Source organism: Salmo salar, chromosome 05 (assembly GCF_965601325.2).
Source record: "Salmo salar chromosome 05, fSalSal1, whole genome shotgun sequence".
NCBI lineage: Eukaryota > Metazoa > Chordata > Actinopteri > Salmoniformes > Salmonidae > Salmo > Salmo salar.
The window spans coordinates 3,025,001-3,041,935 of NC_138295.1; the positions used below are offsets into that span (position 1 = coordinate 3,025,001).

At 44.8% G+C, this 16,935-nt stretch overlaps 1 protein-coding gene across 1 annotated transcript in view; it reads right to left on the reverse strand.

Moving 5' to 3' along the window:
* LOC106591130 (vascular endothelial growth factor receptor 3) overlaps positions 1-16,935 on the reverse strand; it is a 220,335-nt gene that overhangs the window by 91,244 nt on the left and 112,156 nt on the right. The window contains exon 10 of the mRNA XM_082974983.1: positions 13,709-13,892. Within this exon, the coding sequence (XP_082831109.1) occupies positions 13,709-13,892 (184 nt within the window). The remainder of the gene's footprint in view (positions 1-13,708; positions 13,893-16,935) is intronic.

The following is a 16,935-nucleotide window of genomic DNA, read 5'->3' on the forward strand; positions in this document are numbered from 1 at the left end:
GATCCCTTACCGTCCAAGATCTCCTCCCACGTTCAGGATCCCTTACCGTCCAAGATCTCCTCCCACGTTCAGGATCCCTTACCGTCCAAGATCTCCTCCCACGTTCAGGATCCCTTACCGTCCAAGATCTCCTCCCACGTTCAGGATCCCTTACCGTCCAAGATCTCCTCCCACGTTCAGGATCCCTTACCGTCCAAGATCTCCTCCCACGTTCAGGATCCCTTACCGTCCAAGATCTCCTCCCACGTTCAGGATCCCTTACCGTCCAAGATCTCCTCCCACGTTCAGGATCCCTTACCGTCCAAGATCTCCTCCCACGTTCAGGATCCCTTACCGTCCAAGATCTCCTCCCACGTTCAGGATCCCTTACCGTCCAAGATCTCCTCCCACGTTCAGGACTCCTTCACCTGGTGAACACGCTGCTTGGTCCTTTATTGATGGGATATTCTGTCACGTTCGTTTGTAGAAACCGACCAAGGTTTATGTTGAGTTCCACATCATTTATTAGAAAGTGAAACTTTGCAAAATACAAAACAATGAAGAATAAACGAACCGTGACGATAATGCAGTGCTAACAGGCAACTAAACATAAACAATATCCCATAACCCACAGGTGGAAAAAAAAATAGCACTTAAGTATGATCCCCAATTAGAGACAACGACAGCCAGCAGCCTCTAATTGGGAATCATACCAAACACCCAAACATAGAAAAACTAAACTAGAACCCCCACATAGAAAATAATAGATTCGGTTTCTTTTTTTTAATGTCACGGATCCCTCCGGTAATGTTGCTCATTCTGTGCACCAGTTTCGTTTCTACGTCACCGAACTGTTTCATTATGATACCTGGTTCCTCACTGATTTATATTTGTATAAATGTGCCCTTTGGTTCACCATTGTCCTGTCGATTACTGTTCCAATGCCCACTGGTCGTGTGAGTACCTGTGCTGTGTTGTTTTGGCTTTCGTGCCGCTTGTATTGTGCAGATGATTACGGGTCTCGTTCGGTGCATTTATTCGAGGTACTCCTCGCTCTTTTGTTTGGATGTCAACCCTGTGTTTTGCATACGTGTTTGTTTGGTCTTTGTCCCTGTGCCTTTACATGGCATGCTGTAATTTGGGTAAAGACATTTTCAAAAACTATTACGCATTCCTACGCCTGTCTCCCGATCCTTTATACTAACGATCCTTTATACTAACGTGACATTTTATGCATGAATACGAAGGCTCACTGTTAGTTGTTGGCGTTTCCTGCCTAAGTTTGCCCACATGCCCACTTTGCCAATGAAATAATCATTCAAATAATTGGCAACATCAAATGGTTTTGTGATGAATAAGCCACCTGTTTCGATGAAAGATGGAGTTGAATTTATCTTTCAGCCCAGAATTTCATTGAAAGTACTCCAATGTTTTTTTCCTTCATTCTTTATATCATTAATCTTGGCTTCATAATACAGTTTATTCTTGTTGTTGTTGAGTTTAGTCACATCATTTCTCAGTTCTCATTAAGTCAGCCAGTGAGATGTGCAGCCAGACTTACAGTGAGGGGAAAAAGTATTTGATCCCCTGCTGATTTTGTACGTTTGCCCACTGACAAAGAAATGATCAGTCTATAATTTTAATGGTAGGTTTATTTGAACAGTGAGAGACAGAATAACAACAAATAATCCAGAAAAAAACGCATGTCAAAAATGTTATAAAATGATTTGCATTTTAATGAGGGAAATAAGTATTTGACCCCTCTGCAAAACATGACTTGGTGGCAAAACCCTTGTTGGCAATCACAGATGTCAGATGTTTCTTGTAGTTGGCCACCAGGTTTGCACACATCTCAGGAGGGATTTTGTCCCACTCCTCTTTGCAGATCTTCTCCAAGTCATTAAGGTTTCGAGGCTGACGTTTGACAACTCGAACCTTCAGCTCCCTCCACAGATTTTCTATGGGATTAAGGTCTGGAGACTGGCTAGGCCACTCCACGACCTTAATGTGCTTCTTCTTGAGCCACTCCTTTGTTGCCTTGGCCGTGTGTTTTGGGTCATTGTCATGCTGGAATACCCATCGACGACCCATTTTCAATGCCCTGGCTGAGGGAAGGAGGTTCTCACCCAAGATTTGACGGTACATGGCCCCGTCCATCGTCCCTTTGATGCGGTGAAGTTGTCCTGTCCCCTTAGCAGAAAAACACCCCCAAAGCATAATGTTTCCACCTCCATGTTTGACGGTGGGGATGGTGTTCTTGGGGTGATAGGCAGCATTCCTCCTCCTCCAAACATGGTGGGTTGAGTTGATGCCAAAGAGCTCCATTTTGGTCTCATCTGACCACAACACAACGGGGGACCAGTACGAAAAAAAATATGTATGCATTCACTACTGTAAGTCGCTCTGGATAAGAGTGTCTGCTAAATGACTAAAATGTAAACATTGTTTTAACAATTTCACCCAGTTGTCCTCTGAATAATTCAGATGTTCATTGGCAAACTTCAGACGGGCATGTATATGTGCTTTCTTGAGCAGGGGGACATTGCGATCGCTGCAGGATTTCAGTCCTTCACGGCGTAGTGTGTTACCAATTGTTTTCTTGGTGACTATGGTCCCAGCTGCCTTGAGATCATTGACAAGATCCTCCCGTGTAGTTCTGGGCTGATTCCTCACCGTTCTCATGATCATTGCAACTCCACGAGGTGAGATCTTGCATGGAGCCCCAGGCCGAGGGAGATTGACAGTTCTTTTGTGTTTCTTCCATTTGCGAATAATCGCACCAACTGTTGTCACCTTCTCACCAAGCTGCTTGGCGATGGTCTTGTAGCCCATTCCAGCCTTGTGTAGGTCTACAATCTTGTCCCTGACATCCTTGGAGAGCTCTTTGGTCTTGGCCATGGTAGAGAGTTTGGAATCTGATTGATTGATTGCTTCTGTGGACAGGTGTCTTTTATACAGGCAACAAGCTGAGATTAGGAGCACTCCCTTTAAGAGTGTGCTCCTCATCTCAGCTCGTTACCTGTATAAAAGACACCTGGGAGCCAGAAATCTTTCTGATTGAGAGGGGGTCAAATACTTATTTCCCTCATTAAAATGCAAATCAATTTATAACATTTTTGACATGCGTTTTTCAGGATTTTTTGTTGTTGTTATTCTGTCTCTCACTGTTCAAATAAACCTACCATTAAAATTATAGACTGATCATTTCTTTGTCAGTGGGCAAACGTACAAAATCAGCAGGCGATCAAATACTTTTTTCCCCTCACTTATTAGCCACTCCTTTTGTCCCTTCTCTTTCAACCATACCGTTTTTCATTTCCTCATCAATCCATCAATCCTTAACAGCTCTAACAGTCAGTTTCTTAACAGGTTCATGTTTATCAATCATTGGAAGAAGCAATTTTCATAAATTCATCAAGTGCAGCGTCTGGATGCTCCTCATTAATCACGTCAGACCAACAAATATTTTTAACATCATCCACATAAGAGTCACAGCTAAATGTTTTGTATGATCTCTATTTTAGGCCCAGCTTTAGGAACTTTGTCTTTCCTGGATATAGCCACTATATTGTGATCACTGCATCCAATGGTTCTACAGCATTAGTAAAAATGTGATCAATACATGTGGATGATCTTGTTCCTGTAGTGTTTGTAAACACCCTGGTAGGTTGATTAATAACCTGAACCAGATTACAGGCACTGGTTACAGTGAGAAGCTTCCTCTTGAGCGGACAGCTTGATGAAAACCAGTCGATATTCAGGTCCCCAAGAAAGTAGACCTCTCTGTTTACATCACATACGCTATCAAGCATTTCACACATATTATTTAGATACTGACTGTTAGCATTTGGTGGCCTATAGCAACACCCCCAATAGAAAAGGCTTTAGATGTGCCAAGTGAACCTGCAACCACAACACTTCAACAACACTTGACAAAAGTCTTATTGATTCAAGGGTTTTTTCTTCACTTGTATTATTTTCTACATTGTAGAATAATAGTGAAGACATCAAAACTATGAAATAACACATATGGAATCATGTAGTAACCAAAAACGTGTTAAACAAATTCAAATATATTTTAGATTCTTCATAGTAGCCACCATTTGCCTTGATGACAGCTTTGCACACTCTTGGCGTTCTCTCAATCAGGTGCGGGGGGGCTGCCTTAATCGAAATCCACATCTTCGGCGCCCGCGGAGCAGTGGGTTTACAGCATTGCTGTCACGTCCTGACCAGTAGAGGGAGTATTTGTTATTGTAGTTTGGTCAGGACGTGGCAGAAGGGTATTTGTTTTATGTGGTTCGGGGGGTTTTTGGGCACTGTTCTTTGTTAGTGTATTTCTATGTTTTGTTAATTGGGGTGTGGACTCTCAATTGGAGGCAGGTGTTTTCTAGTTGCCTCTGATTGAGAGTCCTATATATAGGTATGTGTTTGTTGAGTGCTTTGTGGGAGATTGTTCTGTGTATAGCCTTGTGCCTTACCAGCCTGTGAATAGTTGTTGTGGTTTCTTTGTGTACGTGTTTGTTTTGGTTCTCCTTCTTGTCCGTTTATTAATAAAGAAGATGAGTGAACGTTTCCCCGCTGCATTTTGGTCTAAATCCGACGACAACCGTTACAATTGCTCAGTGTCAGAACGACAGATTTTTACCTTGCCAGCTCTGGGATTCGAACGAGCAACCTTTTCGGTTACTGGCCCAACGCTCCGTTTATGGTAGTTAGGTAGCCTAGTGGTTAGAGCGTTGGACCAGTAACCGAAAGGGTTGCTAGTTCGAATGCCCGAGCTGACAAGGTAAAAATCTGTCATTCTGCCACAGTTAACCCACTGTTCCTAAGCTGTCATTGTAAATAAGAATTTGTTCTTAACTGAATTGCCTAGTTAAATAAAGGTTACATAAAAAAAATAATACAAAATGTTTGCCAATCCCTGTGTAACACTGGGTGTGTTAGTATCCAGGGTGTGTTATACTGGGTGTGTTAGTATCCAGGGTGTGTTATACTGGGTGTGTTATACTGGGTGTGTTATACTGGGTGTGTTAGTATCCAGGGTGTGTTATACTGGGTGTGTTAGTATCCAGGGTGTGTTATACTGGGTGTGTTAGTATCCAGGGTGTGCTAGTATCCAGGGTGTGTTAGTATCCAGGGTGTGCTAGTATCCAGGGTGTGTTAGTATCCAGGGTGTGTTAGTATCCAGGGTGTGTTAGTATCCAGGGTGTGTTAGTACTCCAGGGTGTGTTATACTGGGTGTGTTAGTATCCAGGGTGTGTTATACAGGGTGTGTTATACTGGGTGTGTTATACTGGGTGTGTTATCCAGGGTGTGTTATACTGGGTGTGTTATCCAGGGTGTGTTATACTGGGTGTGTTAGTATCCAGGGTGTGTTATCCAGGGTGTGTTAGTATCCAGGGTGTGTTAGTATCCAGGGTGTGTTAGTCTCCAGGGTGTGTTATACTGGGTGTGTTATACTGGGTGTGTTAGTATCCAGGGTGTGTTAGTATCCAGGGTGTGTTATACAGGGTGTGTTATACTGGGTGTGTTATACTGGGTGTGTTATACTGGGTGTGTTATACTGGGTGTGTTATCCAGGGTGTGTAACACTGGGTGTGTTAGTATCCAGGGTGTGTTATACTGGGTGTGTTAGTATCCAGGGTGTGTTATACTGGGTGTGTTATACTGGGTGTGTTATACTGGGTGTGTTAGTATCCAGGGTGTGTTATACTGGGTGTGTTAGTATCCAGGGTGTGTTATACTGGGTGTGTTAGTATCCAGGGTGTGTTATACTGGGTGTGTTAGTATCCAGGGTGTGTTAGTATCCAGGGTGTGCTAGTATCCAGGGTGTGTTAGTATCCAGGGTGTGTTAGTATCCAGGGTGTGTTAGTATCCAGGGTGTGTTAGTATCCAGGGTGTGTTAGTCTCCAGGGTGTGTTATACTGGGTGTGTTAGTATCCAGGGTGTGTTATACAGGGTGTGTTATACTGGGTGTGTTATACTGGGTGTGTTATCCAGGGTGTGTTATACTGGGTGTGTGTATCCAGGGTGTGTTATACTGGGTGTGTTAGTATCCAGGGTGTGTTATCCAGGGTGTGTTAGTATCCAGGGTGTGTTAGTATCCAGGGTGTGTTAGTCTCCAGGGTGTGTTATACTGGGTGTGTTATACTGGGTGTGTTAGTATCCAGGGTGTGTTAGTATCCAGGGTGTGTTATACAGGGTGTGTTATACTGGGTGTGTTATACTGGGTGTGTTAGTATCCAGGGTGTGTTATACTGGGTGTGTTATACCAGGTGTTATACTGGTGTTATACTGGGTGTGTTATACTGGGTGTGTTATACAGGGTGTGTTATACTGGGTGTGTTAGTATACAGGGTGTGTTATCCAGGGTGTGTTATACTGGGTGTGTTATACTGGGTGTGTTATACTGGGTGTGTTATACAGGGTGTGTTATACTGGGTGTGTTATACAGGGTGTGTTATACTGGGTGTGTTATACTGGGTGTGTTATACCAGGGTGTGTTATACTGGGTGTGTTATACAGGGTGTGTTATACTGGGTGTGTTATACAGGGTGTGTTATACAGGGTGTGTTATACAGGGTGTGTTATACAGGGTGTGTTATACTGGGTGTGTTATACTGGGTGTGTTAGTATCCAGGGTGTGTTATACTGGGTGTGTTATACAGGGTGTGTTATACTGGGTGTGTTATACTGGGTGTGTTATACAGGGTGTGTTATACTGGGTGTGTTATACAGGGTGTGTTATACTGGGTGTGTTATACTGGGTGTGTTAGTATCCAGGGTGTGTTATACTGGGTGTGTTATACAGGGTGTGTTATACAGGGTGTGTTATACTGGGTGTGTTAGTATCCAGGGTGTGTTGTACTGGGTGTGTTATACAGGGTGTGTTATACTGGGTGTGTTATACTGGGTGTGTTATACTGGGTGTGTTAGTATCCAGGGTGTGTTATACTGGGTGTGTTATACTGGGTGTGTTATACTGGGTGTGTTAGTATCCGGGTGTGTTATACTGGGTGTGTTATACTGGGTGTGTTATACTGGGTGTGTTAGTATCCAGGGTGTGTTATACTGGGTGTGTTATACTGGGTGTGTTATACTGGGTGTGTTATACTGGGTGTGTTATACAGGGTGTGTTAGTATCCAGGGTGTGTTATACTGGGTGTGTTATACAGGGTGTGTTATACTGGGTGTGTTATACTGGGTGTGTTATACTGGGTGTGTTAGTATCCGGGTGTGTTAGTATCCAGGGTGTGTTATACTGGGTGTGTTATACTGGGTGTGTTATACTGGGTGTGTTATACTGGGTGTGTTAGTATCCAGGGTGTGTTATACTGGGTGTGTTATACTGGGTGTGTTATACTGGGTGTGTTATACAGGGTGTGTTATACTGGGTGTGTTAGTATCCAGGGTGTGTTATACTGGGTGTGTTAGTATCCAGGGTGTGTTATACTGGGTGTGTTATACTGGGTGTGTTATACTGGGTGTGTTATACTGGGTGTGTTAGTATCCAGGGTGTGTTATACTGGGTGTGTTATACTGGGTGTGTTATACTGGGTGTGTTATACTGGGTGTGTTAGTATCCAGGGTGTGTTATACTGGGTGTGTTATACTGGGTGTGTTATACTGGGTGTGTTATACTGGGTGTGTTAGTATCCAGGGTGTGTTATACTGGGTGTGTTAGTATCCAGGGTGTGTTATACTGGGTGTGTTATACTGGGTGTGTTATACTGGGTGTGTTATACAGGGTGTGTTATACTGGGTGTGTTATACTGGGTGTGTTATACTGGGTGTGTTATCCAGGGTGTGTTATACTGGGTGTGTTATACTGGGTGTGTTATACTGGGTGTGTTAGTATCCAGGGTGTGTTATACTGGGTGTGTTATACTGGGTGTGTTATACTGGGTGTGTTATACAGGGTGTGTTATACTGGGTGTGTTAGTATCCAGGGTGTGTTATACTGGGTGTGTTATACTGGGTGTGTTATACAGGGTATGTTATACTGGGTGTGTTAGTATTCAGTCTCAGCCGCTCTCGTCCCTCCCTCCCTCCCTCCCTCCCTCCCTCCCTCCCTCCCTCCCTCCCTCCCTCCCTCCCTCCCTCCCTCCATCTCTCATGGCCAGAGGATGCTACCATGCTCCTTCTCTTCCCTCTCTCACGTGTGTGTGTGTGTGTGTGTGTGTGTGTGTGTGTGTGTGTGTGTGTGTGTGTGTGTGTGTGTGTGTGAGAGAGATGCTACGGTGCCCTCTGTCCCTCCATACATCCTGTTGTTAGTCCACACATCACTCCTCTCCTCACACAGACCTAGAAATACCCCAGGGCAAACAGCCACACACTCACACACTCTCTCTCTCACACACAGAAACAGCTCCCACACACACACACACACACACACACTCCTCTCCTCACACAGGCCTAGAAATACCCCAGGGCACACACTCAAACAGCCACACGCACATTGGCAGCCTCATCTCCCTGTATATGAAGAAAGAAAAATCTGTTTTATACGCAACAACAAAACTACTAAACGATCTAGAACTAAAAAACTACTAAACTCTTTAGAACTACGAAACGAATAACATTTCTAGTACTAGAAAATGAGTAAACTGTAAAACTAACTACAAACTGACTAAACTTTCTAGTACTACAAAACTACAAAACGATCTAAACTACAAAACGAATAAACTGTCACGTCCTGACCATAGAAAGCTTTTATTAGGTCAGGGCGTGACAGGGGGTTTTGTCTAGTTTATTTATGTCTATGTTGGGGGTTTTGTCTAGTTTATGTATTTCAATGTGGGGTTCTAGTTTATGTATTTCTATGTTGTTGTTTTTTTTGGGATGATCTCCAATTAGGTCATCGTTGTCTCTAATTGGAGATCATATTTAAGTTGTTGTTTTTCCCACCTGGGTTTGTGGGAGATTGTATTTTGAGTTAGTGTATGTTGCACCTCTTCGTCACGGTTTGTTGTTTTGTTTATTAGTTTATTTGTGTGTCTCGCATAGTTTCACAGTTGTAATAAAATGTGGAACGATACACACACTGCGCCTTGGTCCCGTTCTTCAGACAGCCGTGACATAAACTGTCTAGAACTACTAAACTGTCTATTACTACTACAAGTGGTGGGAAAAGTACCCAATTGTCATATTTAAAAAAATATATATATATATTTCTCCTTTATTTAACCAGGTAGGCTAGTTGAGAACAAGTTCTCATTTGCAACTGCGACCTGGCCAAGATAAAGCAAAGCAGTTCGACACGTACAACAACACAGAGTTACACATGGAGTAAAACAACATACAATCAATAATACATGTCCACACTCACCGGAAAAAAAAATGACATTTGGTAGCTACTAGCTATGCTTGTACAACTTTATGGGTTATGGGATCTGGTACTGTGACCTGGCCAAGATAAAGCAAAGCAGTTCGACACATACAACAACACAGAGTTACACATGGAATAAACAAACATACAGTCAATAATACAGTAGAACAAAAGAAAACAAAAAGTCTATATACAGTGAGTGCAAATGAGGTATGTTAAGGCAATAAATAGGCCATGGTGGCGAATTAATTACAATATAGCAATTAAACACTGGAATGGTAGATGTGCAGAAGATGAATGTGCAAAGTTGAGATACTGGGGTGCAAAAGGAGCAAAATAAATAAATAATTACAGTATGGGGAGAAGTTAGGTAGATAGATGGGCTGTTTACAGATGGGCTATGTACTACTTGAATAAAAGTATAAATACCTTAATAGAAAGTTATTCAAGTAAAAGTGAAAGTCACCCAGTAAAAGTCTAAAAGTATTTGGTTCTAAATACACTTAAGATTTAGAAGTAAAAGTAGAAATATAAATAATTTCAAATTCCTTATATTGAACAAAGCAAACGGCACCATTTTTTACAGATAGCCAGGGGCACACTCCAACACTCAGACATCATTACAGATAGCCAGGGGCACACTCCAACACTCAGACATCATTACAGATAGCCAGGGGCACACTCCAACACTCAGACATCATTACAGATAGCCAGGGGCACACTCCAACACTCAGACATCATTACAGATAGCCAGGGGCACACTCCAACACTCAGACATCATTACAGATAGCCAGGGGCACACTCCAACACTCAGACATCATTTACAGATAGCCAGGGGCACAATCCAACACTCAGACATCATTACAGATAGCCAGGGGCACACTCCAACACTCAGACATCATTTACAGATAGCCAGGGGCACACTCCAACACTCAGACATCATTTACAGATAGCCAGGGGCACACTCCAACACTCAGACATCATTTACAGATAGCCAGGGGCACACTCCAACACTCAGACATCATTACAGATAGCCAGGGGCACACTCCAACACTCAGACATCATTACAGATAGCCAGGGGCACACTCCAACACTCAGACATCATTACAGATAGCCAGGGGCACACTCCAACACTCAGACATCATTACAGATAGCCAGGGGCACACTCCAACACTCAGACATCATTACAGATAGCCAGGGGCACACTCCAACACTCAGACATCATTACAGATAGCCAGGGGCACACTCCAACACTCAGACATCATTACAGATAGCCAGGGTCACAATCCAACACTCAGACATCATTACAGATAGCCAGGGGCACACTCCAACACTCAGACATCATTACAGATAGCCAGGGGCACACTCCAACACTCAGACATCATTACAGATAGCCAGGGGCACACTCCAACACTCAGACATCATTACAGATAGCCAGGGGACCACTCCAACACTCAGACATCATTACAGATAGCCAGGGGAACACTCCAACACTCAGACATCATTACAGATAGCCAGGGGCGCACTCCAACACTCAGACATCATTACAGATAGCCAGGGGCACACTCCAACACTCAGACATCATTACAGATAGCCAGGGGCACACTCCAACACTCAGACATCATTACAGATAGCCAGGGGCACAATCCAACACTCAGACATCATTACAGATAGCCAGGGGCACACTCCAACACTCAGACATCATTACAGATAGCCAGGGGCACACTCCAACACTCAGACATCATTTACAGATAGCCAGGGGCACACTCCAACATTCAGACATCATTACAGATAGCCAGGGGCACACTTCAACACTCAGACATCATTTACAGATAGCCAGGGGCACAATCCAACACTCAGACATCATTTACAGATAGCCAGGGGCACAATCCAACACTCGGACATCATTACAGATAGCCAGGGGCACAATCCAACACTCGGACATCATTTACAGATAGCCAGGGGCACAATCCAACACTCAGACATCATTACAGATAGCCAGGGGCACACTCCAACACTCAGACATAATTTACAGATAGCCAGGGGCACACTCCAACACTCAGACATCATTACAGATAGCCAGGGGCACACTCCAACACTCAGACATCATTACAGATAGCCAGGGGCACAATCCAACACTCAGACATCATTACAGATAGCCAGGGGCACACTCCAACACTCAGACATCATTACAGATAGCCAGGGGCACAATCCAACACTCAGACATCATTACAGATAGCCAGGGGCACACTCCAACACTCAGACATCATTACAGATAGCCAGGGGCACAATCCAACACTCAGACATCATTACAGATAGCCAGGGGCACAATCCAACACTCAGACATCATTACAGATAGCCAGGGGCACAATCCAACACTCAGACATCATTACAGATAGCCAGGGGCACACTCCAACACTCAGACATCATTACAGATAGCCAGGGGCACACTCCAACACTCAGACATCATTTACAGATAGCCAGGGGCACACTCCAACACTCAGACATCATTACAGATAGCCAGGGGCACACTCCAACACTCAGACATCATTACAGATAGCCAGGGGCACAATCCAACACTCCAACATCATTTACAGATAGCCAGGGGCACACTCCAACACTCAGACATCATTACAGATAGCCAGGGGCACACTCCAACACTCAGACATCATTTACAGATATCCAGGGGCACACTCCAACACTCGGACATCATTTACAGATAGCCAGGGGCACACTCCAACACTCGGACATCATTTACAGATAGCCAGGGGCACACTCCAACACTTAGACATCATTACAGATAGCCAGGGGCACACTCCAACACTCGGACATCATTTACAGATAGCCAGGGGCACACTCCAACACTCAGACATCATTACAGATAGCCAGGGGCACACTCCAACACTCAGACATCATTTACAGATAGCCAGGGGCACACTCCAACACTCAGACATCATTACAGATAGCCAGGGGCACACTCCAACACTCAGACATCATTACAGATAGCCAGGGGCACAATCCAACACTCAGACATCATTTACAGATAGCCAGGGGAACACTCCAACACTCAGACATCATTTACAGATAGCCAGGGGCACACTCCAACACTCAGACATCATTACAGATAGCCAGGGGCACACTCCAACACTCAGACATCATTACAGATAGCCAGGGGCACACTCCAACACTCAGACATCATTACAGATAGCCAGGGGCACACTCCAACACTCAGACATCATTACAGATAGCCAGGGGCACACTCCAACACTCAGACATCTGTGTGTTCAACTACACCGCTGAGAGTGTTCAACTACACCGCTGAGAGTGTTCAACTACACCGCTGAGTGTGTTCAACTACACCGCTGAGAGTGTTCAACTACACCGCTGAGAGTGTTCAACTACACCGCTGAGAGTGTGTTCAACTACACCGCTGAGAGTGTTCAACTACACCGCTGAGAGGTGTTCAACTACACCGCTGAGAGTGTGTTCAACTACACCGCTGAGAGTGTGTTCAACTACACCGCTGAGAGTGTTCAACTACACCGCTGAGAGTGTGTTCAACTACACCGCTGAGAGTGTGTTCAACTACACCGCTGAGAGGTGTTCAACTACACCGCTGAGAGTGTTCAACTACACCGCTGAGAGTGTGTTCAACTACACCGCTGAGAGTGTGTTCAACTACACCGCTGAGAGAGTGTTCAACTACACCGCTGAGAGTGTGTTCAACTACACCGCTGAGAGTGTGTTCAACTACACCGCTGAGAGTGTGTTCAACTACACCGCTGAGAGTGTGTTCAACTACACCGCTGAGAGTGTGTTCAACTACACCGCTGAGAGTGTTCAACTACACCGCTGAGAGTGTTCAACTACACCGCTGAGAGTGTTCAACTACACCGCTGAGAGTGTTCAACTACACCGCTGAGAGTGTTCAACTACACCGCTGAGAGTGTTCAACTACACCGCTGAGAGTGTGTTCAACTACACCGCTGAGAGTGTGTTCAACTACACCGCTGAGAGTGTGTTCAACTACACCGCTGAGAGTGTGTTCAACTACACCGCTGAGAGTGTGTTCAACTACACCGCTGAGAGTGTGTTCAACTACACCGCTGAGAGTGTGTTCAACTACACCGCTGAGAGTGTTCAACTACACCGCTGAGAGTGTTCAACTACACCGCTGAGGTGTTTATTTGTAAATGTTCTTGTTGTTTGTTTATTTGTTACCCTTATCACACATGGTGTTATGGTGATGGTTACCGTTGACGATGTGTGTGATGGTTACCGTTGACGATGAGTGTTATGGTGATGGCTATGTCGATAGTTATGGTTGTGGGTGTGTCTTACAGGTGTGGGTGTGTCTTACAGGTGTGGGTGTGTCTTACAGGTGTGGGTGTGTCTTACAGGTGTGGGTGTTTGTCTTCCAGGCGTCGGGTGCTGTTGAGGCCACAGGGGCTCCATGCCCTCCACTGCCAGGTGATGTTGGGGGCGGGGAGTCCGTACCCTGTACAGGTGAGGGTCTGTCTGCTGCCACGGCGATACGGGCTAGAGGGTGCCGCTATTTCCTTCTCATGGATCTGAGGGGGAACTGGGGGGAGGGGTAGAACGACGGGGGAGACTCTAATCAGGGAATCAGACCATGGTCAAATACATTCATCATATATCTACAAATACTTGATTTAGCTTGAGAGCTTTTGGGAATTTTCCATTTGATTAATTGAACCTGACAACTAGAGTGTGTGTCTGTTCAACTACACCACCGAGTGTGTTCAACAACACCACTGAGAGTGTGTGTGTTCAACTACACCGCTGAGTGTGTGTGTGTTCAACAACATCACCGAGTGTGTGTGTGTGTGTGTGTTCAACTACACCGCTGAGAGTGTGTGTGTTCAACAACATACACCGAGTCTGAGTGTGTATGTGTGTTCAACTACACCGCTGAGAGTGTGTGTGTTCAACTACACCGCTGAGAGTGTGTGTGTTCAACTACACCGCTGAGAGTGTGTGTGTTCAACTACACCACTGAGTGTGTGTGTCTGTTCAACTACACCACTGAGAGTGTGTGTGTTCAACTACACCACTGAGTGTGTGTGTTGTTCAACTACACCACTGAGTGTGTGTGCTGTTCAACTACACCACTGAGTGTGTGTGTCTGTTCAACTACACCACTGAGTGTGTGTGTGTTCAACTACACCACTGAGTGTGTGTGTCTGTTCAACTACACCACTGAGTGTGTGTCTGTTCAACTACACCACTGAGTGTGTGTGTGTTCAACTACACCACTGAGAGTGTGTGTGTTCAACTACACCACTGAGTGTGTGTGTCTGTTCAACTACACCACTGAGTGTGTGTGTGTTCAACTACACCACTGAGTGTGTGTGTCTGTTCAACTACACCACTGAGTGTGTGTGTTCAACTACACCACTGAGTGTGTGTCTGTTCAACTACACCGCTGAGAGTGTGTTGTTCAACTACACCGCTGAGTGTGTGTGTGTTCAACTACACCACTGAGAGTGTGTGTGTTCAACTACACCGCTGAGTGTGTGTCTGTTCAACTACACCACTGAGTGTGTGTGTTCAACTACACCACTGAGGTGTGTGTCTGTTCAACTTCACCCTGTTGTTTGTTTATTTGTTACCCTTATCACACACTGAGTGTGATGGTGATCGGTTCACCGTTGACGATGTGTGTGATGGTTCAACGTTCACCACTGAGTGTTATGGTGATGGCTGTGTCGACTACACCACTGAGTGTGTGTGTGTGTCAACTTCACCACTGAGTGTGGGTCTGTCTTCACAGGTGTGGGTGTGTCTTCACCACGGTGTGGGTGTGTCCTACAGGTGTGGGTGTTTGTACTTCACCACTGAGTCGTGTGTGCTGTTGAGGCCACAGGGGCTCCATGCCCTCCACTGCCAGGTGATGTTGGGGGCGTGGTGTCCGTACACCTGTACAGGTGAGGGTCTGTCTGCTGCCACGGCGATACGGGCTAGAGTGTGTGCCGCTATTTCCTTCTCATGGATCTGAGGGGGAACTGGGGGGAGGGGTAGACACGACGGGTGAGACTCTAATCAGGGAATCAGACCATGGTCAAATACATTCATCATGTATCTACAACTACTTGATTTAGCTTGAAGCTGTTGGGAATTTTCCATTTGATTCATTGAACCTGACACCACTGAGAGTGTGTGTCTGTTCAACTACACCACTGAGTGTGTGTTGTTCAACAACACCACTGAGTGTGTGTGTGTTCAACTACACCACTGAGTGTGTGTGCTGTTCAACAACACCACCGGTGAGTGTGTGTGTGTGTTCAACTACACCACTGAGAGTGTGTGCTGTTCAACTACACCACTGAGTGTGTGTGTCTGTTCAACTACACCACTGAGTGTGTGTGTCTGTTCAACTACACCACTGAGAGTGTGTGTTCAACTACACCACTGAGTGTGTGTGTGTTCAACTACACCACTGAGTGTGTGTGTGTTCAACTACACCACTGAGTGTGTGTGTCTGTTCAACTACACCACTGAGTGTGTGTGTGTTCAACTACACCACTGAGTGTGTGTGTCTGTTCAACTACACCACTGAGTGTGTGTGCTGTTCAACTACACCACTGAGTGTGTGTGTGTTCAACTACACCACTGAGTGTGTGTGTCTGTTCAACTACACCACTGAGTGTGTGTGTCTGTTCAACTACACCACTGAGTGTGTGTGTGTTCAACTTCACCACTGAGTGTGTCTGTTCAACTACACCACTGAGTGTGTGTGTCTGTTCAACTTCACCACTGAGTGTGTGTGTCTGTTCAACTACACCACTGAGTGTGTGTGTCTGTTCAACTACACCACTGAGTGTGTGTGTCTGTTCAACTACACCACTGAGTGTGTGTGTCTGTTCAACTACACCACTGAGTGTGTGTGTGTTCAACTACACCACTGAGAGTGTGTGTGTTCAACTACACCACTGAGTGTGTGTGTGTTCAACTACACCACTGAAAATAGTTTGATGGTGAGCCTTCTACGCACAAGCGCTTTTGTTTATTTGTAAATGTTTCTTGTTATTTGTTTATTTGTAAATGTTTCTTGTTATTTGTTTATTTGTTACCCTTGACGATGAGTGTGATGGTGATAGTGATAGTTACTGTTGGCGACGTATGTTATGGTCATAGTTACCGTTGGCGATGAGTGTGATGGTGATAGTTACCGTTGACGATGAGTGTGATGGTGATGGTGATAGTTACCGTTGACGATGAGTGTGATGGTGATGGTTATAGTTACCGTTGACGATGCGTGTTATAGTTATACAGTTGAAGTCAGAAGTTTACATACCCCTTCGCCAAATAAATTTAAACTCAGTTTTTCACAATTCCTGACATTTAATCCTAGTAAACATTCCCTGTCTTAGGTCAGTTAGGATCACCACTTTATTTTAAGAATGTGAAATGTCAGAATAATAGTAGAGAGAATGATTTATTTCAGCTTTTATTTCTTTCATCACATTCCCAGTGGGTCAGAAGTTTACATAAACTCAATTAGTATTTGGTAGCATTGCCTTTAAATTCTTTAACTTGGGTCAAACATTTCGGGTAGCCTTCCACATGCTTCCCACAATAATTTGGGTGAATTTTGGCCCATT